Genomic DNA, 27,431 nt, shown 5'->3' on the forward strand with positions numbered 1-27,431 from the left:
GGAACCTAGATAATGGTTTATTTTTGAGTCAGAATTATAGTCGTGTGTTTGTGAAACTTTCTGTTGAAAATAGTTCTGGTTTGTGGAAGTTGTTATTATGCAATAGAGTCACTTTCTCATTTTATAGTGACTGTAAACAGATGCACCAGTCTTTATAAATATTTTGAACTTTGTATAATTAGATATAAATATCTATGTGGTTGATCTTCGTTTAGATAGAAGGACACTGGTTAATGTTTTCAAGGAAGCACAGGGTTATAATGTTATATGTTTTCATGTGTACTGACTTTCTGGTTAAAAAAAAAAATTCTCAATAAAAAATGATTGGAATTTTGGATTAGCAGCCTCCTTCGTTTCTCCTGTAGAGACTTGCTGCTCTTTTATATTGAAATTCAGGTGAATGTGCACAGAATTCCAAAGTAACCAGCTTTTGAGGTTTTAAGGCTTTCGTCTCTTAGCCCCTTTGATGCCAAGGTACATGAGGTGACCTGGTAATCTCAGAAGCCATAACATTGTAGATTTGCTCATGCATTAAAAATATTCCATAATGGCTAGACTTAATGAGTAGACATTTTTGTTTTCTCTGAGTTATATGAGTTATATTAATATTCAGTCTCATATATCTATCTGTAGCAGTGATTTTCATGGAAGATTTCTCTTTCCAAAATCACATTTAGAAGAAAGAGAAATTTATTAATCTGTTACGTTTTCTAAAACATGAATCCCTATTTTAGAATACAGTAATATTATATTTGTTTACCAAGTGTTTTCCACTATGCTTAAAACCAGAATTGTTACATATGTGACGTTTGGATTTTTTTTTTTTTTTTCTTTAGCAAAACAGTGGTCAAAAACCATTTGATTTTTGGAAGGATATAGTTGCTGGTATACAACATAACTATAAAATGTCAGCTTTTAAGGGTGAGTAATGTGAAGAGAGACTTGAGATGTTTGTGAAATGCTGTGTCTAATGAACTACTTAAAAGTTAACCTATTTTTCTATGTTCCTTCATTAGGATTTAATTTAATCTTAAATATTGCTATATAAAGTTGATACTGGTTCTGTTTTAAGAGGTTCTTTTATTCATGTCTGTTTCATGGCCATAATTGCCAGTATTCTAAGATATGCTATCTTGTACATGCCTTCCTCGGGTCATTTTAGCGTGTAGGTTCCTTCAGAATGGGCTATTTCTTGGCCTGGGAGTGAGGGTTGGTGACACTTATAACCATTAGTGTAACAATTATAGGGACAGTGAGAATTCTATTCTTGTTGCCTAAACAGGACTGGCTCACCCAGAATGGAGCCAGAGATGTCACCGACCCAAGCCTGGGGTGCTACGGTTCCATCCACAGGCTTGCTGGGATTACTCAGAGAGATTGCATCTGAGGTATAGAGAGATAACTACTTTATAGTATGTTACCTGGGTGACTTGAACCAGACTGTCCTAATTTAACCAATGGACTAATGCTCCCAGCAGTGTTTTTCAGCTGAGAAAAATGTTGCCTTGTGATTGACATAAAAATTGCTAGCCTTCCTTTTAATGTAATATAAGGCATCAAAATAATCCTAAATATTATGACTAAAAACATGTCAAGGCAATAAATAATAACGGCAGAATATTTATTCCAACTACATATTTCTCTGCTGCCTGCCTCTTGCTTTCCCAGAAAAACATCACTATTTTTGGATGATTGTCTTACTTTTCCCTTCCCAGCCACTAACCCTTCACCCTGGCTTGTGGATCACCTGTGGTTCTGTTTGATGGCTTTTCACAGTCCACCCTGGCTGTGGCTGGATCTGTGGAAATGCCCATCCCCAGTAGAGGGGTGTAGCCATGACGCCTGTAAAGCTACCCACCACTGTATCATTTTACTTTTTATTAACTTCGTAAAATGAAAAGCCTCAAAAGAACAACTGAGAAGATCAAATGGCTGATGTCAAAGAAATTCAGCATAATAATCAATTGATGTCATTTTATTGCACTGTAAATAAGGGGTAGGTAAAACATTTTGTTGAGGCACAGCTACAGCAACATAAAAATACAGTACAGAGCATAAATAAATAGTATCTTTTCACTTCTAGTCAGGCTTTGAAACCCTTAACATTGATTACAACTTCACTGCAATGGGAGGCCCAAGGTACATATGCTCATGCTCTGTAAATCCACAAAATCATATTACTTGAGACTCAGTAAGGAATTTAAGTAAATTAATCACCCTTGTGTCTAGTAAATAAATAGGTCAGGCACCCATTCCAAGTAGTGAAGGGTATATTGAAGGCTTTTCTCCAATCACAGAAAAGTTTGAGAAAGTTCATGACTGAAGCACCTTGCCTTTCAGATTATTTTTAACATAATATTTTGGGGTTTTTTATGAGAGCTGTAGAAAGTCTTCTATGCACCTGTATCCTTGAATAGATGTTGATGAAGGGGGCCATTTTAAGCCTTTGAATAATGCACCATCAGAAAGATCTTAAGGTGTACAGTGTCTTTTAAATCTGAATATTCAAGTATTTGAGTCCCACAAAGAAACATGGTACTTCCTGAATGTTTCCTAGAAATTCTCCATTGAATTTTTAGAAACAGGCTCATTTTAAAAGGAAATACTGAATTTCCGAAATCAAATTTAGCATAATTTAGCATCATGTTTCAGGGTCTTTTGCAGTCATTTTATTTTTTTTCGCTGAGCAAGGCTTTCATGGTGACATTTTTAAATACTGAAGGAGTTCACAGAACACTTTAAAGAGACTCAGGACTGCTGACTAGAAACTCAAGAGGAACTTCACATACTTCACTGTGTCTGAAAGCTCAGGTCTGTATTTTGGAGAACTACAAGGAGTCAGCATTTTTTTCAACCTACCTCCTTATGCATTGTGTGGGGCGGGGTGGAGCTGGGGAACACCTTTTCATGCAGATTTATATTAGCTGGGCGGGAATGGGCTCACATTGGAGCCACTAGGAATCCTGAGAAAGAGGAGTGGACGTACTCAGAGGAGTACAGCCCGTTTGACCCGGCGTTGGGCAGTTGGAGCCATACCTGGTCGTTATCTGTGAGATCAAGGATGGCACTCCCTGAAGCCTGATCCAGGTAGCCTTTGACATATTCATCGTAGGTGTACATGACAGGGGTGCCATTTTTATACAGGCCCACCCAAGCATGGGTCCCCTTCACGTGTATGTGGTAGGAGAAGTAATAGATTCCTGGTATCCTGCAGGTAAAGATTCCAGTTTTTGGGTCATAGTGCTGTTGCCCGTTATATAAAATCTTATCAAAGGGGATGGGAGCACCTATAGCTGGGTAAGCTTTGGAGAGAATCACAGTGAAGGCAGACACAGGCATTCCTGTTACTCCCTGGTTGGCACTAACAAAAGCCCTCTGTCCTTCCTTTACAAAGCCTTCAGGTGGGACCGCTTGGCCTGGGGGGCCTGGGGGCCCTGGGGGCCCTGGGAGGCCAGGCTCTCCAGCGTGGCCTTTTGGTCCTGGAGGCCCTGGTGGCCCAGTGGGCCCATTGAGGCCCTTAGTTGCTATGCCAGCTGGACCAGGAGGACCTGGATTTCCTGGATCTCCTTTAGAGCCGGGGAATCCTGGAATGCCTGGTGGCCCAATGGGACCTCTGGTACCTGGTATTCCAGGGGCACCTCTTGGCCCAGCCTCACCATTGTGTCCAGGCACTCCCTTAGCTCCTGCTGGGCCCACAGGGCCTGGGAGACCAGGAGGTCCTCCAATTCCAGGGTCACCTTTTGGGCCAGGTAACCCTGGGTTACCCTTGGGACCATTGAGACCTGGTTCTCCTGGGTACCCTGGTTTTCCATCTAACCCGGAGGGGCCCCTTTCTCCCTTAGCCCCAGGGAATCCTGCAGGCCCAGCCAGCCCTGTCTCACCTTTAGGGCCTGGGACCCCGTTATTGCCTGGGATGCCTTTTGGTCCTTGGGGTCCCCTACTTCCAGGGGGTCCAGTCAGGCCTGGTTCCCCAGGATGACCTGCCGGGCCTTGTTCCCCTTTGGCACCTGGAGCCCCTGGAAGGCCTATAGGACCTCTTTGTCCCTTCAGGCCTGGCAAGCCTGGTTTCCCAAAGCCAGGAGCCCCTGGAGGGCCAGCCATTCCCGGAGCCCCGGGGTGACCTTTTGTCCCTGGAAGCCCTGGCTGGCCTGCGGCTCCAGGAGCTCCTGGCTTTCCAATGCCTTCTCGTCCTTGTTCCCCAGGAGGACCTTGGGGGCCTGGTGGACCAGCCGGTCCACTTTCTCCTGGAAAGCCCCGATCACCTTTGATGCCTGGCTGTCCGGGAAACCCATTTTCCCCTCTCTTTCCCACTCCAGGAGGGCCAGGTGGTCCCATGGGGCCCTGGGGGCCTGGAAGGCCCCTGTCACCTGTGCGGCCAGGAGCACCATATCCCGTTTCCCCTTTCTGTCCATTGATACCAGGGACTCCTGGTGCACCCTTTTCTCCAGGAAAGCCCCTGGGTCCTGGGGCTCCTGCAGGTCCCTGTTGTCCAGGTTTTCCTGTAACAGAAATTCCAGCTGGGCCGGGGATACCAGGCGGCCCTGGTGGGCCCCGTGGTCCTGGTAAACCAGCCGGTCCCATATCTCCTTTTGGTCCATATGGTCCTCTCTCCCCTGGTTTTCCTGGGGGTCCTGGCAAACCTGGCTTCCCAGTGGCTGATGGTCCTGGTGGTCCTGGCAGCCCTGGCTGTCCTTGGGGTCCAGGGCTTCCGAAGCCTGGTTTTCCTGGGGGTCCAGATGGACCTGGGTGCCCTCGTGGTCCAGCGGGTCCTGGTGGACCGGGAATACCTTGCTCTCCTCTTAGTGATATACCTAAAAGACATGCCCAATACACACATGGGGCAGTTAGTAATGTTAAGGAATCATAGAATCATTGCTTCTCAAAATGTAAATGAGGACAGGACATTGCAGTGTCAATCAGACCTTTCTGGCAGACTAGTCTTAACTGGTTTCAGATGATACATTTTATATTGTTTTTGAAAACACTGCTGGAGAAGATGGTTTCACAAGACCTTGGCAACCATAATACTTTCATTCCATCCTAATGATCCATGAAAATAAGCTGGGATTGAAGAATTCGTTTAGAATAAGAGTGCACTGGAGGTAAATTTATCACATTTATTTTAGGAAAATCATCTACCTAGAAAGCTCTGAAAGGGGGAAAAAAGTATTTGACAGAAAAAGAAGAAAAAGGCAAATGTGGAATAAATGGAAACAAGTTTAAAACTGTAGCAGTTTTCCCTCACTACCCAATGGGATAAAGGAGAAATGCAGTCTATTCTGATTTACATCTGCCATGACCCTGATGAATACAGTTTAAATTTAGTTTGATTTTTTTTTTTTTAAAACCTCAATACTCACTGTGAGCTCTTACATTCTCGGTTATTGACTTAAAATTGAAACAAGGAATTAGAGAGTTCCTTGAATTAAAGTTTTCATTGATTAATGGAAATTAGTATTGTTGATTTCATAGATCTGTGGGTTCATTTGAGCTAAAAACTTCTGATAAAATTTAAACTTAAAAAAAATTTGCTTTTTCAGTGCCTGTGATATGAAACGTGCTATTGAGGCACATGTACAGGAAAAGGCTGAACAGGTCCTATAAGAGCTTCATTTTGCTGCCATTAGACTATACCACTAGGTATTGGAGCCTGACAGTATTACCATGTCAAAGAAGCTTTACACAGCGGTCACAATAAGCATCTAGATGGTCTTTCTTTGATGGCTAACAAAGGAAGTAATGAAATTACTTATGTTTCCAAGTATCTACTTGTAGGATTTGTATTAAAATTCATTTTCTGTTTAATAAATTTTCAGAAATATAGTTAGAATGCCAGCATATAGTAGATTCTTGTGCTGTCGGAGAATGGTTCATAGTAATGGTAAATGTAATAGATGTCACCATAGTTGAATAGTTTGGTCGAAACCCTGAAAATGGCTTAGAGGTTTGACTTCTGAGCTACGTCTTTTTTGGTGCAAAAAGTATACATATGCTTAAACTCCATTGAACTAAATCTTTAAGGGCTTTAGAAAACTGGAGACTAAAATGGAATTCATATTAAATGAATAACTTGTACATTGCCTTTGAAGATGTATTTTTACAGGTATAATTCCTTTTAACTATTAGTTGTTGATACATTACTGTATTTTAAAAATTTTTTCACCTTAAGCATGTTAAGAAGTAGTCAGCCAACAGTAGTTGCTAATATATGCTCCTGATATTTGAAAAATACTTGATGACAAATAAATATAAAATATAGAGCAGAATCATTAAAGTAAATTTACTGAAATAGGAAAATCATTCCAGTCTGGGTAGCTTTATATTTTGTAGTAATTAGAAGTTATATTCATTTTTGCAGACAGTTGAATGTGTGTAGTTTTATTTATCCATACATTTTTTAGAAAATGACATCAGGAAAAAGACTATGAGAAAAATTAATTTATGGAAACTATTTCCATATATTAACACATAATCTTGTTGATTGGCTTTAGTGTACATATAAGTCTTGATGTATAAATGGATGTTGACATATTGCCAATAGAATAAACAAATAAGTATTTCTTAATGGTTTGCAACAAAATAGAACATTTTTAAAAATGCAAACTATATTAAATTGGGGTTTGCGTTAGAATCTTACTGTAAAGATCATGTCTGGATGAAACGTAATCATCTTGGTCTGATTGGTGTTTTAACTGTTAAAGTAAATAGAAGAAGCAAGTCTTAACTGAGAATGACTGCGCTGAGCATCATTTGAGACTAGAACTTGAAGACAGTGATCTTTATCACTTGGAATGTTACCCTAATGGGTCCTCCACCTCTCAGTCCTTGAAAGAATGTGACTTGTATTGTACCCCTGTTTGAAGCTTGATAGGTGGCACTATCCTCAAAGAATAACTGTTACCCAGTAGAACAGTTTCTTAAATGCCAGTGAAGTGGTTGATTGTGTCAGAATGTGGCAGCTACATATCTACCAGTTATGGAAAACTCTGTAGTTATCTTTTAACCTGGCTGAATACAGTAGGAATTCTTTGTATACTTGCTGTCAGCTCCGTGTTTCACTTCTATGTGTCATGGGGTTTGTCTTTCATTTGACTGCCAGTGGATAATAATGTCTTTGAATTTCCACTTTGTATTCTCAAGTAGACTAAACTGGATTTAACGGTTAAAATACAGCTGCTGCACTTTTCATTTGTTAAAAGGTACATATTTTCATTCTTTTTTTTTCTTCAAGAATAACCAAAATGATGCAGTACATTAAGGTGAAAAGACAAAAAAACATTTTAACCTTCTAAAAGTGGTACATTTTACTTTTAATTCTCAACTGTTTGTTACGATCTTGGTAAGCTATAGAAAGTCTGAGTTTGTGATCATAAAGAACATAACCCAGTGCTGTTTGTCATAGCATTTCAAGTTGCATTTGTTGCTTCAAGTAAAGTAGCAGGGTTTCATATCTTTTATTCTTTTTTCCTAACTTTTTTCTCTCTCATATTTTATTGTATTTTGAGGCATTCCAGAGTATCTGTTGAGCACTCATGCATTTATTTTTGATCACTAAGCTACCTTTCATGAAGCATTTTAAATTTCCTCTTCCTTCTTAAAAAGACCATCCTATAAATTTAATTTGCTAAAGATGGTAGTCTCCAAAAGCATAATTTTTATAGTTTATGGCAGATATTCTTAGCTTTACTTATAGAATAAAATATGTAAGCATAATGAAAAATACTATAAAAATTTGAGTCCTAAAGTCATTTCAGATTGTTCAGTGTAATTGTTCAGCGGTGTTACAGGCAGTTTGTGTTAGATGCTGTTAAATGGAATTAGTGAATATGAAATAGTTGCCTTCTTTCAGGATCTGTTAGTACTTTATATACATTATATCTGAATTCTTCATGGTAGCCAAGAAAGCTGAGCAGATGAAGAATAGATGCAAGAAAAAAATTAAACTTTATCTAAAGCCACACCACTAGCAGTGCTGTAGTAATAATAGGAGAGAAGTAATGGTAGTAGTATGAGAAGTAGAGGTAGTAGTAATAGCAACAGTAGTAGTAGTCATAGCTAACATGTAAGCACTTTATGTGTTTAAGCTTCAGAACAGCCCTTTGAAATAGGTGCTCCTTGTTTTACAAACAATGAGGAAACAAAAGCCCAGAGAGGATAAAGAACTTAATCAAGGTTGCATCACTAGTATGCAGCAGGTAAGTCTATGAACTTAACTACTACTAAAGGAAGCAAAACTGAATTAAAAATTATGAGAATTGCTACTCCCTTTGCCTGTTAAATTACTTCGAAGGGCTTCTCATTTGATAAGTAAGGCTCAATTTTGTATGTATTTGTAAGCTACAGAATAAGTTTAAAGGCAAATGTGCCTAAGCATTTGGATAAATAAACCTGCAACTCTTTTTTGTGTGCAATTGGCAGTTTTTAGTTAAAACATTTGAAACATGATTGATTTGACTGGCTTAATATTTCTAGAGTAAGGGGAGTTATTTGTGGAAAAGCCTCTTTTGGGAGGAAAAAAAAAAATCCTACATATAAAAATTCTTAATATTCTTCAAGCGTATCTTTCTGCTTTACTAAGTTGTGTAAAGGACATGAAAGTTCTTGAATAGACCTAACTTCTTCGATAAATCATTTTGCGCTAATTGAGGAGTTTGAAGATAATTTAACACCAAACAAAATTAAGGACATTTTGTTAAAGAGATCCTTAAGATGGTAGAAAGTAACAACACACTAGTTAATGGAACAGAATATATAGTTCAGTTTACCTTTACTCTTTATGGCATAAGGGATGAAGAACTGTGCCTTGGTGTTGGATGGTGGGCCTTTTATGCCTGTAGGTGTTTGGTATTGCTCAGTATAAAACACTCCATGAACCAAGTTCAAGGACAATAGCAGCAGCAAAAGGGCTGTTTGTGGCAGCATGTTTGCAGATGGATTCTGAAAAACAAAAGAATAATTTCATATAGCTACCTGTTTTATTTTTCTAATGTCACACAGATGATTTCTTTTTACATGGTTCATCTCCTTTTTTAAACCTTATTCTGTATATCCTGAATATATTCAATGAACTTTTAAAAACTAAAAAAATTTTATTAAAGTATAGTCAATATACAGTGTTGTGCCAATTTCTACTCTACAGCAATGGATATATACAATAAAATAGTGAGAATTATAATTTTGTTAATCACATGAACATATGTCTTAGTTATTTTTGGAAATGACATTTAGGTAATCAAGTAAAAATAAAGTGATTAAAATAAAAGAAACACACAAACTGTCATTGGATGTCTATATTAAATAATCACATCTTTGGTGTAGACAAATTACCAATAGATTCAATCAAATACACTGAAATTCAGGTTAGGACATGTTTTTCCACAAAGAATTTTATTAGGACTATTTTTTAATAGGCTGATACAAATTAACCTTCCAAGTGCATTTTAGTGGAAAGCTCTTTTTTGAGGTCACAAAAAAACCCCAAATAATTAACTAATTGAAGCTTGTTTCCAAATAACAATAACATGGAAGTCCACCAGTGAGCATAGACTTACCTGGATATTGGGAGCTCCTGGAGTTGGTGTCCTACCAGCTCACTGTGTCCTCCTCTGTGCCCAGGGGAGCAATGCAGAAGGTGGCTTCTCCAGAGCTGTCCTGCAGTATTTATACTGTTTGTCCCTTCCTGCACGAGGTTACCCTAAGTTTAGGCTCCTCCCCGGCAGAGGTTGAAAGCACTAATTATGGTGGAAAGTTCTATTGGGCAGGCATACAAGATCAGCTTGGCCTCTCTTTTTCCCTGTTTTCTTATTGAAAAATAAACTCTTTGTCTTACATATATATTAATAGTTTAGCCGGGCACCATCTTTTTCTGCGATTTTATTTTAGCAGTTATTACTCAAATGTTTCGGTTAGCTCACAATGGGAAGATTCTCCCCTCTTTATATTTTTAGAAAGCACATTCTTGTGCTTTTTGGTTGAAAATATTTGGTAGTATATAAAAATAGGAGAAAAAGGCTTTTGGGGGAGTGTGGATTTAAACCATCATCTAAACTCTTAAGTTGTTACATAAAGCCATCAATGTGCCTATTAATGTTTCTAAATTTTTATGAAAATAGTTTACCCCAATTCTTAGTTTGAGAGGAACACAATGGTGAAAATGTAGGTGTTTCTGTTCTGTGTTTCAGCATACGTTCTCAGACATTAATAAGGGAAGTTTTAAATATGTTAACATATAAGTATTTCAAATTTTCGTGCATTGAATATTAACATTTTTTCAGACAGAGGCAAGCTGTCCATAAGTTTGATAGTAGAGTTGGCAGTAGAATTACTCTGAAGGCTTTAAGTTAATTGTTCATTAATAATTAACACTATAAAATGAAATATTTGTTAATTGATAATTAATACTCTGCTGTGTTCAGTAAATGGCCTCAGATTTTATTGCTTAATTTTGGGTATTTAGTTTTGCTATGGAGAGTGTAAAAACGCTTATCTTTATAGTGTCATATAATGCCCATTTAAATAAGGTTGCAGTATTCATTTCAGAAGAAAAACAATCTTCAAACTTTACTTACAGCTTTTTAAAAATATTATTGTCTTGCCTTGCAGTTTCCTTTAGGAATCTTGAATCAGCCCAATTAGAAACTCTTTTTCTCCCCCCCCCCCAAGGATTAAAGTAAATGTTGTCACTGTCATTCTCAATGATTAGTATTCTCTTTAACAATATTAGGAGACTCTTAAAATCAGTTTGGAGGATCCTAAACAATCTGATAAAAACAAAAAGTTGAACGGGCGAACTTTGATTTTTATTTAATTTCATCGTTTTGGAGCTAAATCACATGAACTGTGCAAGTGAAGTAAGTGAGAAGGAAAAGTCTATCATAAGCATAGCTGCATCGTTTTTTAAAAATCTCTGCAGAATTAAAGTAGTATGGATTTGGGATTGATCAGTAATTGAAATAATTGAATGTTGGACCAGTGGATGAAATAAGGATTTGTTCTTTTTCTTTTCCCTTCCTCTTCCCCTGCTTATAATTGTCTGTATGTATTTTGAACTCAATCTTGTGTAACACCTTGTAGAAATGTAAATGGATAATTCATTTCACTGCCTCCCTTTCTCTCACTTTTAAAACTTTAAATGTTTTTAAAATGTATAATGTCCTATATGTCTTTATAATACCCACAGATACACGTGAAATATGGCTCTTATGTCAGTTCAGTTTAACAGGAGAACTGGAAAGTTTATATTTTTTAATCCTTCTTTCATCATTTGGACATTATCTGTGGAATATCTTCTGTAATTATACTATGTATACTTTACTATATCTGTAAGAGACTACATCGATAAGTGAGAGAGATGGCTGCTTTCCATCTGCTTATGGATTCTTTGGGGTTTGTTTGTTTATTTGTTCATTTGTTTGTACTTTGTCTTTTTAGGGCCACACCAGAGGCATATGGAAGTTCGCAGGCTAGGGATTGAATTGGAAGTGCAGCTGCCAGCCTTCACCACAGCCACAGCAACATGGGATCCAAGCTGTGTCTGCGACCTACATCATAGCTCACAGCAGTGCCGGATCCTTAACCTGCTGAGCCAGGCCAGGGATCAAACCTGCATCCTCATGGACACTAGTCGAGTTTGTTACCATTGAGCCACAACAGACACTCCTACTTTTCTTTGGAAAAGATCTGGAAAAAGTAGACAAGGTGATAATACAGATGCCCTTAAAGGCTGGCTGTAGAATTTGGTTTAAAAGGAGTTATTAGAAGTGCATATTCTAGTGTTTTTGTGTATATGTATATGGTTCCACACACATTTAATTGTTTGTAATCAAAACTGATACCCTGTTAGATATCATTCACTTCAGAATTGAAGATGAATTCTCAGCCCTTCATTCTGTGCACCTGTGTAAACGATGTGTTCATCTCTGGCCGCTCCAACTATTTCTGTAACTTTTCACCTTAACTTCTCTAGGTGTCTGTGTTTTCATCAACACAATGAAAAGGTTGGACTAGGCTTCTCAGCTCCTCCCAGCTTTAAAATTAGATTATTCTTTTGCTTGAGCTATTTTGTTGTTTCCCGTGGTGAGACAGTGGGCTTGGCTTCATCGAGCAATTATTAGAGACAAAATCCATACCAGGTGGTCATATGCCTTCTTTGGGGGATATGTAAATATATGTGGGTATTTGTCATTCTATATTCCCATTTAACTTTGGAAAATGTGGTGACTTTAATTGAATAAGCTTTAGACATTCAACCCTTTTTGCAAATAGTGTACTTATTTCAGCCCAAGGAATCTGACTACTATTTGCTTTGTTAGTCACATAGAAAGCTCTGTATAGTCCAAAACAGATTGTATAATCAGAATATTTGCTAGCCTCACCCCACCCAATTGTGTATTTAAAACTATTTTTATTCTGGGAGTTTACTTGTAGCTGTTAGAAGTGACCAGTCTGTGGCTTTATGATGAAAACCTATTCTACTTAAAAAACAGAAAGTCATGCTCTTTAAACTCAGAAACCTAAGTGATTTTTTAATTGGTTTTTGCACATCTAGCATTTAGCTGCTATTTAGCTCACTTAGTCAATTTCACTTCCCAGAGTCATTCATTAATTCACCAGATATTTCTTGAGTACTTCCTACATGTCAGGCATGGAGATCAAAACTGGAAGATTAACACACAGCCCCCACCTTTACGATGTTTAAAAGGTGATTCTGAACCCTCGTTCTACACTTCCGTTGTCCTGAGGGGACCTGACCCAGTTCCTTCAATATGAGGTTCATCAAGATAGTGGTGGTTCAGAGACTGTATTTTGATAAAGTTCCTCAGTTGATCACAATGGACTTTTAAGTTGGAATGTCTTAGTCTGATCTTACCAGCTTATTAATATTAGATACATAATTTTTGTTATTTTTGTTCATATGGTTTTTAATTTTACTATAGAAAATTTTCCTCTTATCCATAGAAGTAGAGAGCGTGGTTGCAGTAATGCATTTGTAACCATTACCCAACTTAAACTAATCTCAAGTCACTGTCATTCAATCTTTCTTCCATTTATCACCCCCAGTATTTTTAACAAATTCCATCCATATGTTGTACCAATTTACCTGTGAATATTTCAGTATATTTCTCCAGAAGATAAGGTGTTCTTTTTTCTTTAAAATGGTATTTTCATCATATGTAAAAAGTTAACTATTTCTTAATGTTAGCAAATGCTTTCGTTCATGTTCGGGTTTCCCTAGCTATCTTATGTGTTTGTAACTCCTACACACATATATAGAGATACATAAGCACATATGTAGTACACATATATACACATACATGCATATTTATACATTTTAATTGATGGTTTATTGTTTGTTGAACTTAGATTCATGAATCTCCCCTAACTGATATGTCCCTGTTAATGTGGGTTTTTTTTCTCCTTCATCTAAGTTATAGTTCTCTGTCTTTTCATTTTTATAGGTTTTTGGTGTGGTGACCTTTTTACAGATAATAGAGTTGTAGCCTCTCTTACTTCTGGTGTCTGCCCCCCTTGTGGCTGAAGTTGGTACAGGGAACTTGCTGTAGGCTTCCTGATGGGCAGTACTGATGCCTGCCCACTGGTAGGTGGAGCTGATTCCTATCCCTCTGGTGGGTGGGGCTTAGTCTCTGGATGGGATTAGAGGCAGCTGTGTGCCTGAGGGGGCTTTAGGCAGCCTGTTTGCTGATGGGTGAGGCTGTGATCCCACCTGGATTGTTGTTTGGCCTGGGGCTTCTCAGCTCTGATGGGTGGGGCCAGATTTTCCCCAAATGGCCACCTCCTGAGAAAGGCACGCTGACGAAGATTCCCAAGAGGTTTGCTTCCAATGTCCTTTCCCCACAACAAGCCACATTCACCCCTGTTTTCCTAGGAGGTTCTCCAAGAACTGCAGTCAGGTTTGACCCAGATTCCTATGGAGGCTTTGCTTTGCCCTGGGACCCAGTGCCCATGAAAGTCTCTGTGTGCCTTTTAAGAATAGGGTTTCCATTTCCCCCAGTCCCATGGAGCTCCTATGCACAAACCCTACTGGCTTTCAATGCCAGATGCTCCAGGGGCTCTTTCTCCCAGTGCCAGATCCCCACCCGCGGGAGTTTGATATGGGGCTCAGAACTCTCACTCAGTGTAGGTAAGTCTCTGTGAACCAGTTACTTTCCAGTCTGTGGGGCTTCTCACCCAGGAGGTATGGGGTTGCTTATATCTTGTAATCGCCCCTCCTATCTCTTGATGTGGCCTCCTCTTTTTCTTCTGGAGTAGGACATCTTTTTGAAAGTTTCCGGTCTATTTGGTTGAAGATTGCTCAGTATTTGGTTGTAAATTTTGTTGTTTTTAGGAGAGAAGTTGAGCTCCAGTCCTTCTATTCCGCCATCTAAATCCCATCTCTGGATTTTTTAATCCTTGTCTCGTTTTTTCCTTTGCAGTTTATTTGTTGAGAAACTGACTCATCTCTCCTGTACAATCTCCAACAATTTGGATTTCATTGTCATTTAGTGTGTTTCTCTCTACCCCATATTTCCTCTAAATTTGTAGTTAGATCTATAGGTTGATCTGATTCAGGTTTCACACACACATACTTTTTAAGCAAGAATAGTTTATAGACAGGGCATGCTGTATTTCAGTCAGGAGATCTTTCGTTGCTGGTTGTTTCTCTCTGTGATGTTACTAGGAATGATTATTACCAGACACCCTAATTTTCTCATTGCTTGTTAGCTAAAATACTTCTATTAAAAATATATTCCATCAACTAGTTATCTTGGAGTACAGTTCATATAGAAAAAGTAGGATAGATACCTTTACCAGTGTTTAAAACAATGAGCTCAGAGTTCCCATTGTGGCTCAGTGGGTTACTAACCCAACTAGGGCAGGTTTTATCCCTGGCCTCAATCCAGTGTGTGGGGGATCTGGTGTTGCCCTGAGCTGTGGTGTAAGTGGCAGACACAGCTCTCAGATCCCGCCTTGCTGTGGCTGTGGTGTAGACCAGTGGCTGCAGCTCCTATTCGACCCCTAGTCTGGGAATTTCCATATGCCCTGAAAAGCAATAAATAAATAATAAATAAATAAAATAAAATACAAAAATAAAACAATCTTGTTTACTAGCATCCTCTGGAGGTAGCACAGTGAGGTGTTTGAGTATTATTATAAACTCATGAATGTAAATGTATTTTGTGTGTTTCAGTCCATGGCAGTTGTTATTTTTTTTTTTTTTTGTCTTTTTGCCTTTCCCAGGGCCGCACCGCGGCATATGGAGGTTCCCAGGCTAGGAGTCTAATCAGACCTGTAGCCTCTGGCCTACGCCAGAGCCACAGCAACGTAGGATCCGAGCCGCATCTGCGATCTACACCACAGCTCACGGCAATGCCGGATCCTTAACCCACGGAGCAAGGCCAGGGATCGAACCCTTAACCTCATGGTTCCTAGTCAGATTCGTTAACCATTGAGCCACGACGGGAACTCTGGCAGTTGTTATTCTTATTGTTGCTTAGATTTTTTCCCCCCGTCTTTGGTCAGCAGACACCTTTCATGTTGGTTCCTGAATCCTTTTGATATGATCCCAGTAGTCTTTAATAGCTTATTCCTTATAGTATTTTATAGTTTCTCTGACCCAGATATGTAATCAGGAAGCCTTGATTCCTTTTCTGGGAAATAGAAGTTGGGAAACAGCAATCTGGGTGTCTGAGTCCTAGGGGTTTGCATTGTTCTTGGTTTGGTCATTGTTTCCAGGCTTTTTCAGTGTAGAGAGCTAGGGAATTCATTCATGAAGTGCTAATTAGATACAAAACATCGTAACTTCATACTACTGCATCTGCTTCACATTCAGGACCACAGTGTGTTTTCTTAATGACCTCCGACTTGTATCTCTAGCTCAGTCCTGTGCTAAAAATCCCATTCTCATGACAGCAATGTAGTTATTCATTTGCTTTATTCCATAACACACACAATTTCTCATAATGACAATACCTACATTCACACCATAATATTGAAAGACGTTTAGGATTATTTTTGCAGTTCTTTTGGTATTTCTACTAGAACTGTATAGTCAAATTGCTGTGCCTTTTAGTCCTTTGAAATGGCTCATTTCAATGTAATAGTGCTACCTGCTCAATGCCCAGAATGTTTCATTTTGCTCTCAACTTATAGAAATGTTCTTTTTATTTTGTTGTATTTATTTTATTTTTTTCTTTTTACAGCTGCACCTGTGGCATATGCACATTCCTGGGCTAGGGGTCATATTGGAGCCACAGCTGCAGGCCTACACCATAGCCACAGCAATGGCAACACTGGATTCCAGCAGCACCTGTGACCTATGCTGCAGCTTGTGGCAATGCCAGATCCTTAACCCACTGAGCAAGACCAGGGATCAAACTTATATCCTCATGGAGACAGCGCTGGGTCCTTAACCCACTGAGCTACAATGGGAACTCTAAGATGCATAAGTTTTTGATTCACATTAGTAATTTTATTTTATAGACCCAGAGCCTCAAGAGACATTAAAGGTTGTCTAGATCAGTCATTTCATTCTTCAGATGAAGAAACTAGTTCCTCTGTTATAAATGTCTCATTCCCAGATGTTTAATAAAGTTAAATTTCTGAAGTAAGGAGCTGTCAGTTAGAAAGCCTGTTGAGGGAAGATGTCACAGACTACTCATGGAGTCATCTCCTTACCAGAGCAGGATACTAACTTTCCTCTTCCTCTAATCTTTCAGTCTTTTAGCAGTGGAAATGAAGAAAGTGCCCAGAAGTTTAGTTGGGCACTTGGAGACCCACAGCTTCCACCACCACCTAGCTGTACTTCATTTCTCTTGAAAAGGTTTTAAAAGAACTTTCTTAGCTGTATTACAGAACCCAAGAGCTAAAAATGATCTATTTGTGTAAATAGTCTAATGTGGTTTAGTGGTTAGATACCTGCTGAGGGCTTGAGAGGAGAAATTCTTGCATAAAAACAGGTGTTGATGAAAACCCCTGAAACTTTAGGCCAGGTCAAGAAAACCTGAGAGTCATTTTAGAAAGTTTGAACAAGGGTTTTCTATTCTGTTTTCTGTTACACATAAACTGCCACCTAAAGAACTCACAGTTTTATGCTTAGTGACATCATTGTCTTTCCATAGTAACCTGCCGAGTTACTATGAGCCTTTTGGCTCCTTGACCTAAGATCTTTAAGGATCTTGGCCACCTATCAGGTTCTGGGCCATTCCGACACGTTCTTTATTTAAGTATTTACAAGTTCAGTTTTCACGTGCAGTAAGTATCTGCTAAGTTGGAAGGAGACATTAGAGAGTTAAAGTGTTAATTGGGCAAGTCACAGGGTGATACTTTTTATTTAAATCTACTTGCCCCCGCCCCCCACTTATTATCATATGTGGAACAACTCCACAATTGCTCCCTGTCTGGGGGGTTCAAAGTACCTAAGGTACAAAGTGCAGTTTCTGTGGGTGGTAACACAGACCGCCAAGAAACTTGCCTTCAAGGGTGATACTCGGGCAGCTATTTAGCTTACTCATGTTAACAATTAAAATACATCCCTGAGTTCTCATGGAAGTAATGCTTGGCCCTAGTCCACTTAGCCTTTGATCAAATAACTTTGTTACCTGGCCAACAGACCTCTTCCCCACCTGTGGACTGACGCTAAAGGACTGATCTTCGTGCCATCTCTTCTGACTCCTTTTGCTCGTCACAGGTCACCTGGTGTTCTTGCCCCTTAGTTTCCTCATTGGTAAAATCGCTGAAGTCTGTTTACTTGCTTTCCAATTTTAAAGGGAATTACCCTTTAAAGAAAATAAATAAAATCGAAAATAAAATAAAATAGTTCATAGTGTGGGTCCCCTCCCCATGACCTTTTTAGTGCTAAGCGTCCAGTTATCTTTCATCACATATGTCAGAATAAATCTTGCCACTTCTGGGGCTAATAAGGCTGAAAGGTAGACATGCTATGGTCCTACTCTGTTTTCTCTTATCTTTTTATTTGTTAGGAACCTCTGAAGGTGAAAGATAGGTAAAGTGGCAGAACAGTGGCTGGGGATGCTCATTAAGTATGAATGATGATGACCACACTGACACAAACAGCCCTGATGTTATACTTGAACCTCACTAGTGCCAGTCTTCTCAAATGTTTGTCAGACTTTGAGTGTCTCCTGTGTGCCAGTTGCTGGGTTAGATGCTGCTAACTGACTGCTGATGATTTTAGATTCACAGAAGAGACAGATAGCAAACACAGGCTCTCGCCACCTTTGCTCTGGCTTCTTTAGAATCCAGAACTTGCCGATTCTGGCACAAAACCATCTTTTAAATCATCAGGTGATGTCCTCTCATCACACTTTATACTCATTCCTGAATGTCACTCAAGAACCACAGGTTATTTATCACTGAAACTTTACTCTGCATAGATAGTACCTGGAACAAAGCATGGGCCTCATAAATATTTGCTGGATGAAGGAATGAAGAGCCTTGGGAGACCAGATTTCAATATTTATTGAGTGTTTTTGCCACACACTTGAGGGTACGGAGGCGTGGGTCCTTTTGCGCAGTGTTGGTTTGAATCTAGGTCTTTTCAGTCTGTGTCTTACCTTAAAATAACTCTGAATTCTTGTGGAAATCAACAACTGTTTCCCAAAGCCATTTTCACAAAAGAGGCCCACTGTAGCTCCTGTTCTTGTGACTGTGTGCCTTCAGCTGTGCTCTTGGCAATCAAATTAGAATTTCAGCGTTAGAGTTTCCAAAGTCAGTGTTTCTGAAGGTAGCTGTGGTCAGGGGTGTAGAGCTAAGGGCGTGAGTGCAGGAGAGGGGCTGAGTAGAGTGAGAAGCAAAGAGGACAAGAGCCCAGACTATTGGGCATTTAAAGGGCTTTCTTTTAAATGTTTCAGAAACCTGAACTGACAGTTCTAGAACAACAGATAACTTTGTAGACAAGCCTGTGCTTCATTTTCCAAATTTCTTCCCTTATCCATACATACCTCACTTGTTAATAGATCACTTTATGCAAATCTTCAATGTGTTAAACACATATGCCAGGAAATAAAAATGGGCTCATAGACTACTGGCCACCCAAACTACCTGTTAGCATCATCTCTTCTAAATGGAAATATGACCTCTAAAGGGAAAAATGTTACTATTTGGAAAGTGAGTACAGAAGAGATAGTTTAGAACATTAGAGTTTGTAAGATGAAAAACTTGAGAATCATATTATCACACACAAGAAAACAAATATTAGAGCTGCAAGAAACACTAACCTTACTAAGTACCAGAAACTGATATATAAATTTTGTTGGAAGCCACAGAGAACAGGCTTGTGGTTGCGAAGGGGAGGGGGGGATGGACTGGGAGTTTGGGGTCGATAGATGCGAACTATTAAACTCAGAATGGATAAGCAGTGAGGTCCTGCTTTACAGCACAGGGAACTCTATCCAGTCACTTGTGATAGACCATGATGGAAAACAGCATAAGAAAAAGAAGATATATCTGAGACTGGGTCACTTTACAGCAGAAATTGGCACAACATTGTATCATCTATACTTTAATTTTTAAAAAATTAGAGGCAGAAAGGGAAGAAAATTCAGTGTTTCTCTTTTAGGAAAAAAATTTTATCAGAAGCAGACATAAACCCATTTTATGACTCTGATTTTAGTCTTGTAGATAACAACATACACACACGTGCGTGCACACACCTGTATCTAGCTAAGGTATGTTTGGGCAGAATTAACGTCTTCCTGTTAAAACCATAGGTAATGTACCATTCCATTACTTAATAAACATATGACAGAATTCAGTAATATGGCTTATACTACCAAAACAATTTTTGCATAAATTATACTGAATATTTACTCTAGCCTCATTATTCTTTAATTCAGTTGAAAGATATTTTAGCCTGTGAGTCTGTGAATCAACATATTCATCCCTGGTCATGTTTTTACAAATACTTTTATTTACTGCACCTACAAATGTGTATGGAAAACCAGATTATCTTTTATATTTTTGAAATCTATTAGAAAATGTCCACCTGAATAGCTAATATATTTAAGCCTTTATCATGTGCTAGATAAGGTTCTAAGAACTTTGTATTATTAGCTCATTTATTCCTTGAAGCTGCCCAGTGAAGTAGGTGCTATTATTATCTCCATCTTTAGACATGAAGAATTGAGGGCCAGAGAGGTTAAGCATCCTAGCCAAGATCACACAGTAAGTGATGGTTAAAGTTACTGTTTTCTGTGGATATGGTTCTTGAGGATTTATTTACAGGGGACCCACCTTAATTCCGAGTACAACGCTAATTTGGGACTATGTTGGCTGTTCTTTGTTAAGAGTTTGTATGAAAGTACAATCGCACTATGCTCATTTTCCAGATCATCTTCTCAAACTGAAGGAAACTGTTTTCATTCTTTGAAATTGAAAGAGCCATGTTCTGTCAGTTCCAGAATGGGTGAATTTAGAATTTGCTATTTAAAAAAGAAGGTAATTGAGAAGTAAAAGTGCTCATGTTGATAATGTCTTTATCCTGAAGAAGTGTCAATATTCTTTTAGCCCATCATGATCTTTCATAATGGTTAAGGCAGGGTGGCATGGCTAAAAACTTCTCAGTGTTTTGGGAGATTTTTGAATTATTACTAATATTTTAATCCTGACAATGGATAAACTATAGTAGAAGCTGTGAGGGCTATTTGTTCTGAAAAAAAAAGAGATCCTTAATTGGGAAAATCTTAATGTGGGATTCTTAACCTCAGAGTTTGATGGTTTTCAAAAGAAAAGGCAGAGGCTTTTTATGAATTGGTTTATAATTTAAATTCTCTTGCTAATATGTCCTGGATGACCTTTGACCTACTTCAAATCCTATTATCTCTAGATTTAACATGCTTAAAATAACTCAACTCTGAGGTAATGATTTATCTAACCATTATCTTTCATTCACCCCTGCCCTTCAAATGGAAAAATCATTTTTTGAGTTTTCAAATATAACATAAAGAAGTTACCGTGTGAAACCTTAAGATACATTTTAAATTTAGTATTATCCTGTTTTGAACTGGAACTAGTATGATGATCAAAGAATCCTTTTTTCTCCAAATGTAAGTACAGTATTGTGTGTGTGATATATAAAGTTTTGTTCTAGTATACAGTTACATTGATGTAATACCACTTCTTAATTATGAATGCATAGTAGTTTCATTATTTGTGTTAAGTATTTAGATATGATTTCTTAATGGAGCCGATAGAGTGGCATTAGAATCTATGTTTGATTATGCCAAGAGCAGCACTAATTTACATATATTAATGGGATGCTTAGAATTTCATTTTGAATCTTCATATTTGTGTAGAATTTTATGTTTAACATGTGTTAAAAATGACAGGGGAGGGAGTTCCTGCCATGGCTCAGCGGTAACAAACCCAGTTTGTTACAGGATGCAGGTTCGATCCTTGGCCTTGCTCAATGGGTTAAGGATCTGGCATCTTTGTGAGCTGTGATGGAGGTTGTGGACTCAGCTCAGATCCCATGTGGCTATTGGCTGTGGCTATGGCGTAGGCTGGCAGCTACAGCTCCGATTCAACCCCTGGCCTGGGAACTTCCAAATGCCACCCTAAAAAACAAAAGAATGACAGGGGATTACCCAACTATGATGTTAAGTGAGTAAGAGCAGATATTGGGGTATTTTCCATTTTGCTTCCAGTCCTGCTTTTGGTTTGATTTCTCCATAAACCTTTATTTCTCTCACTTGCAAATTTAGTTTATAATTGCTTTTCATCTCTGCAACCATTAGGATCTGCAAATTGTAGCCAAGAAAAGTTTCTAAAGATTAATTTAGTAAAAGGCATGTTGATCATATATGGCAGATGGAATAGCACAGTTGAAAAAATAGATGTTTGCTTATACAACTTATAAAAACTATAAAAATACAGATATAATGAGAAAATAACTATTTGACAGATATTCTTGGAGAATTTATGTGGGAAACGTTAAGAGCTTTGTGGCCCATGGGAAACCACTGACCTGACCAAATGTGTTTTTTGGTGGGGCAAGGGGGTGCTCGCGGTTTACAAGTAACTATGGGTGATTAGCTTAAAACCTTAAAATTCTCTTATTTGGTACAAATGTTACTTAAACTTGTATAGATTTTGGGGTAATACACTTACTGTGTTTTGGATAATACCCTTTAAAAGATGACCTCACAATACTATGGAAAAATAATTGTATTCAAAAACTATTCTTAGACCTTATTTTACTTGCAGCACTGATACATCAAAATTCTTGTACGTTTACATGTATATTTTATGCTGCAATACAGCAATGTTAAACTGCTTTTAAAATGTACCTGCAGTGTTAATAAATTTATCAGAATGTTTAAAAACATTTCATATGACAGTAAAGACCTCTTCTGTCTTTTTAAATTTAACCTCATAGCACTTTAATCTAGGATCTGATTTTTCAGTTGAAAAGTACATTTGTAGGGCATTTCTAGGACGCATGGTTCTTTAGATAGTTCTTGTGTTGAAAGGAAAGCAAGAAATAGGAATTTAGCTTAGTTTTTGTTAAGAGCCATTATAAATATTAAGTCGTCTTCTTCAAGGTAAGGGCCATTTGTATAATAGAAGTTGTCTGTAAGGCCCTTGAGTTTCTGTTGGTCGTAAGAGCATCCTGTGGTTATCACTCTAATTAGCTCTGATCCAACTTTGTCTTCAGATTGGACTTGCATGTATTTGAGTATCTTCTGTGCGTCAGGTACTTTGTTTTTCTCATTTGACTCACAGAACCTCACATGACAGACATTGTCACTCTTCATGTGTAAGGAAATTGAAGGCCAGTCAGTTAAGGAATTGCACAGGTTCAATAAACCAGTAGGTGGCAGAGCAGAGTGTGGATGCCAGGTTCAAGTGCTCCATTAGCATTTTCCACCAGAGCATGTATTTTTATTTTTTTAAGCTTTTATTGAAGTATAGTTGATTTACAGCATAGTGGTAATTTTTGTCGTACAGCAAAGTGATTCAGCTATACATGAACACACATCCATTCTTTTTCAGGTTCTTTTTTCCTATATAGATTATTACAGAATATTGGGTAGAATTCCCTGTGCTATACAGCAGGTCTCCATACTCCTTTTTTTGTTTAATTTCCTCTGTTACTTAAATCAATCAACTTATGCTCAAGTTCTATCCCTTATAAACTGGCTGAAGTGTTCATGCAGCAGTTTTACATCATTTGACTGCTGTACTTTCTCAGGGCAGAAGAAACTCTGGACACATCGTGCCTATCTCCTTTTCTTCCTTTCATTCCTTTCCACAATTTTCAAGAACAGGGACCCTTTTTTAAATTTAAAATTGAGAAAACTTTTTTTTTTTTGTCTTTTTAAGGCCATACCCACGGCATATAGAAGTCCCCAGGCTAGGGGTCTGATCAGAGCTGCAGCTGCTGGACTACACCACAGCCGCAGCAACACCAGATCTCAGCTGCATCTGTGACCTACACTGCAACTCACAGCAAAGCTGGACTCTTAACCCACTGATCGAGGCCAGGGATTGAACCTGCATCCTCATGGATACTAGTCGAGTTCATTACCACTGAGGCACAGCAGGAACTCCTAAAATTGAGAAGACTAATGCATATATAGTATGTATAATCCTTCTATAAGAAAACCAGAGAATACTAACAGTGAACAGATAGGTATCTTCCATCCAGCCAAAGAAACCTTCATTACTGCTACTTTTGAAGGCAGTGTGCACACCTCCTGACTCAGTCCCTGGATTCCCCATGTAGATAATTCTGCTGAATTATGTGTCTATTATTCCTGTGTCTTCATAGAAAGTGTAGCCTCTCACATCCCACCCCTAAAACATATATACACATTCCCCAGTAACTTTTTTGGTTACATGTTTTTGGTTTTTTTTGTTTTGTTTTTTGTAATTCTGTTTAAAAGGAACTATACTCTCTGTGAGCCTCAGCAACCTGCTTTTCCGATGCAACATTATGTTTTTGAGATCTGTCCACATTATGTGTGTGGCCATCATTTGTTCATGTTCTGCTGCTTATATAGTTTTTTCTGGTGTGTCAGAAGCTACTCGTTCGTCTGCTGATAGATTATTTTTATTTGCTTGCTGATAGGTATTTAGCTTATTTTCGTTTGTTGCTTTAAATATTCTTTTACATGTTTCCTGACTACCCACCAAAGAATTTTTCTAGGGAGTACACCTAGGAGTAGAGTACTGAGTATACATATTTTCTGTCTTGCTGGATAAGACCAGATTGTTTGCTAAAGCCATTCTGTGTTTTACCAGCAGAGCATAAGAATTACATTCACGTGGTATCATCTAGATTTTGAGGTTTATCGATCAGTGGTTGTAAAATGCTGTCTCACTAAATTGTTATTTGCATGTTTCTGATTTTAATGAGTGTGAGCATATTTTCATATGTTTACTGTCCATTTGTGCTTATTCATCTCTCAAATGCCTATTTATATTTTTGGCCATATTTTTTTGAGTTGTCTTTTGTTGTTGTTGTTTTTAGCAATCCTTACATATTTTGAATATTGACTTAAATTAGTTCTGTGTTTTGCAAATATATGGCATCTGATGTGTTGTCTGGAGCTATCATCTAGCCAAGAAAGACTCTTATTTTTAAAAATAACTCATTGAGACTCAATAAGTTATTGTTAATCTTTCCCCAACTTTCCAGCAGGACTCTAAGCCATTGTATATTCAAAAAAAGACCTGGCACTTCCTTGAATGTTTCACTGAATTTTTCTTTTGATGACTTTTTTTCTGTAATAGAGATAGGTGATTAATCTTTTTATAGAATTTGTAATTCTAGGTTTACTTGCAAAGGCTCTACATAAATCATTAACAGAAGTTTTTATTTGACATTTGAATTTTTTGCAGCTCAGCTTAAAAAAATACTTGTTATCTTATTTTTATTTCATAGCTGATTTGAAATGCATGATATACATGGAATTGTTGCTGGATTATTCCCCTCATTACTTTGATGTATATACAACTTTGTGAGGGAGACTAAATGAATTACCATTCTAAAATATGAAACTAATGTTAGTATAGTTCACAGGTATTCCATTTTATTTTTTAGAATTTTGAGGACCAGTTTTAAATGGCAAGCGTACAACAAACTGTTTTATTAAACATCATTTTTGCTTTTGTTTTAACCTTAAAAAAAAAGTCATTGCCGGAGTTCCCGTCGTGGCTCAGTGGTTAACGAATCTGACTAGGAACCATGTATAATCTTAGGAAAAGGTAGTAGAGGTTACACTGAGCTGCAAAACAAATTTTAATAACAAAAGTCAAAACCACATAGAATCTAATTTGTCTACTAAAAAAGTATCTTCTGCTTAGTTTTAGGTTTCATATATCATCGATACCAGTTACACTCTTAAATTCATTTTTTTCTTACTTTTAAAACATATTAAATGAGCTTGTAACTTGTTTTTGATAGTTTTGTTGAAATCTGGTGTAATTCACACCAGACTTTGGGACACAATCTTTAGAGGAATCTGAAAATAGACATGTAACAGGAAAATTAGATGGAACCTCATGGTTCCTAGTCGGATTCGTTAACCACTGCGCCACGACGGGAACTCCCTGATTTTTTTTTTTTTTTTTTTAATAATGAGGCACTCCAGAGCTAATTTATTATTGGTATTGGTCATTCTGCATTTGGCTATTTGATTTCTATGAATTTATATAATTGGAGTCGTTTTTCTAACAGAAAATAGGAAAATGAACATTTATTCTTGTTATAACATTACGAGGTTCCATTCATATACACTGAGAGGCTAAATATATTCATTGAACTTGTCTTCTCTAGTTTTCCGTGTTACTTTAAATAAAAGTTCTATGTTTAGAACTCAAATATTTGGGTATTAATGTTGATTTCCACTAAGCTAGTGATAGACTCTTGTTAGAGTTTATTTGTAATTCATACCAGACTTTGTGACACAATCTTTAGAGGGAGTGGGTTTGATAGCAGGAAGTAAACCAACAGTGAGCCAGTGGCATTTGTTTCTGACACTTGAGCTAGCTCACCATATCCCAGCCACAAATATGCATGATAGACAATAAGAGTTCTGTTTGGCATGTGGTTCAGAATGAGACTTTTTAAACCAAGGGATCTTAGACTGACAGCATTGACTGTTGTCTGCACAACTCTGTTGAAAGTTATTGGATTTATTTTAAAATGTACTAGTTGCCAGCAGTGGGGACGTGATCTGAGCAGGGAAAAAGGATTCAGCTAGAGTATGATGTTGGCATATTCTCAGAGTGAATGAACAAACCAATCTTAAGTTTGATTCTTACATCAGATTGACACATGAGAAATGGAATGCCTTTTAAATCTAATATGTGAGCAAAATAATAAGGCATAAAAACTTCTAATGGGTTTGAAGCTTTATAATAGACTGAAGCTTCTTTAGGATCTTCCCCTTCCTCTGCAGAGTCTGTTAGGATGGAGGATACTGATAACTGCTTATCAGTTATAAATGTCTCCAAATGAATTTGTTTTGAAAGATGAGATATGAGGAAATGAGTCTGCAACCAAGTATTTGGATTATCTACGTAAGATCCAAGTTAAGTAACAAGTAACGCTCCATTGTGAAATTCTGAAGAAAATTAAACAATTATATTAAATTGATGATTAAAAAGGAATGCTGATTTTCAAAATGCAGAGTTTTCTCTGTTCTTTTATCATTTCTTAGTAAGGAGATTGGTTACATCATTCTTGAGGATAAATCCACAAGCTTTACATTCATTTAAGATATTAAAATGGATATTTTGTTATTTTATTGCAAGTTCTGTCATTGTCATCTTACTGTTTTCTCTTCATTTCTTACCCAATATTTACTTAGTTACCATGTTATGTGTTCTTTTAATATTTCAGAGCTTTCTCTTAGGTATTGCCAGAGATCTAAAAATCAAATTGTGTCTTCCATCCAATAAAATAGGGAGATGGTTTGTTTCATTTTTTCTCATTTTATATTTTAATTTTAATTTTCAGGTTTTGGCAGTTTATTCTGTTATTTCGAATGTGACTTCATTTTTGCCAGTGGTTGTTATATGTGGCTGAGTTGAAAATTCCGTTTGTAACTAATAGAGTTTTTGATATCTTCTCACCTTCTTTTAACGTTTATTCACCATTATTTAAGAGCAGAACACACTTGACCAGAATTTTGTGTTCGGTAATTATCTTTTTTTTTTTTTTTTTAGGGCCACCCCTGTGGCATATGGAAGTTTCCAGGCTAGAGGTCTAGGTAGAGCTGTAGCTGCTGGCCTACACCACAGCCACAGCAACTCAGGATCTGAGCCATGTCTGTGACCTGCACCGCAGCTCACAGCAATGCCGGGTGCTTAACCCACTGAGCAAGGCTCGGGATCAAATCTCCATGGATACTATCTGGGTTTGTCACTGCTGAGCCATGACCAGAACTCCAGTAAATATCTTAATT

At 37.8% G+C, this 27,431-nt stretch overlaps 2 protein-coding genes across 2 annotated transcripts in view; one reads left to right on the top strand and one right to left on the bottom strand.

Annotated features, from left to right (window-relative positions):
• The window catches only part of NT5DC1 (5'-nucleotidase domain containing 1), a 136,728-nt gene that overhangs the window by 18,331 nt on the left and 90,966 nt on the right, over positions 1-27,431 (top strand). The window contains exon 6 of the mRNA XM_047763032.1: positions 837-921. Coding sequence (XP_047618988.1) covers positions 837-921 — 85 coding nt within the window. The remainder of the gene's footprint in view (positions 1-836; positions 922-27,431) is intronic.
• Positions 2,587-8,937, bottom strand: COL10A1 (collagen type X alpha 1 chain). Its single transcript, XM_047763039.1, has 2 exons — positions 8,766-8,937; positions 2,587-4,811 (listed from the first exon to the last, which is right to left on the bottom strand). The coding sequence occupies exons 1-2, from the start codon at positions 8,920-8,922 to the stop codon at positions 2,941-2,943; spliced, it is 2,028 nt and encodes a 675-aa protein (XP_047618995.1). The 5' UTR covers positions 8,923-8,937; the 3' UTR covers positions 2,587-2,940.

Source organism: Phacochoerus africanus, chromosome 2 (assembly GCF_016906955.1).
Source record: "Phacochoerus africanus isolate WHEZ1 chromosome 2, ROS_Pafr_v1, whole genome shotgun sequence".
In the NCBI taxonomy this organism is placed as follows: domain Eukaryota; kingdom Metazoa; phylum Chordata; class Mammalia; order Artiodactyla; family Suidae; genus Phacochoerus; species Phacochoerus africanus.

Coding starts and splice junctions, on each gene's coding strand:
- COL10A1 (XM_047763039.1), bottom strand. CDS start 8,922: ATGCTGCCACAAACAGCCCTTTTGCTGCTGCTATTGTCCTTGAACTTG. Junction 4,812..8,765: donor TTATGCCATAAAGAGTAAAG/GTAAACTGAACT, acceptor CATGTCTTTTAG/GTATATCACTAAGAGGAGAG.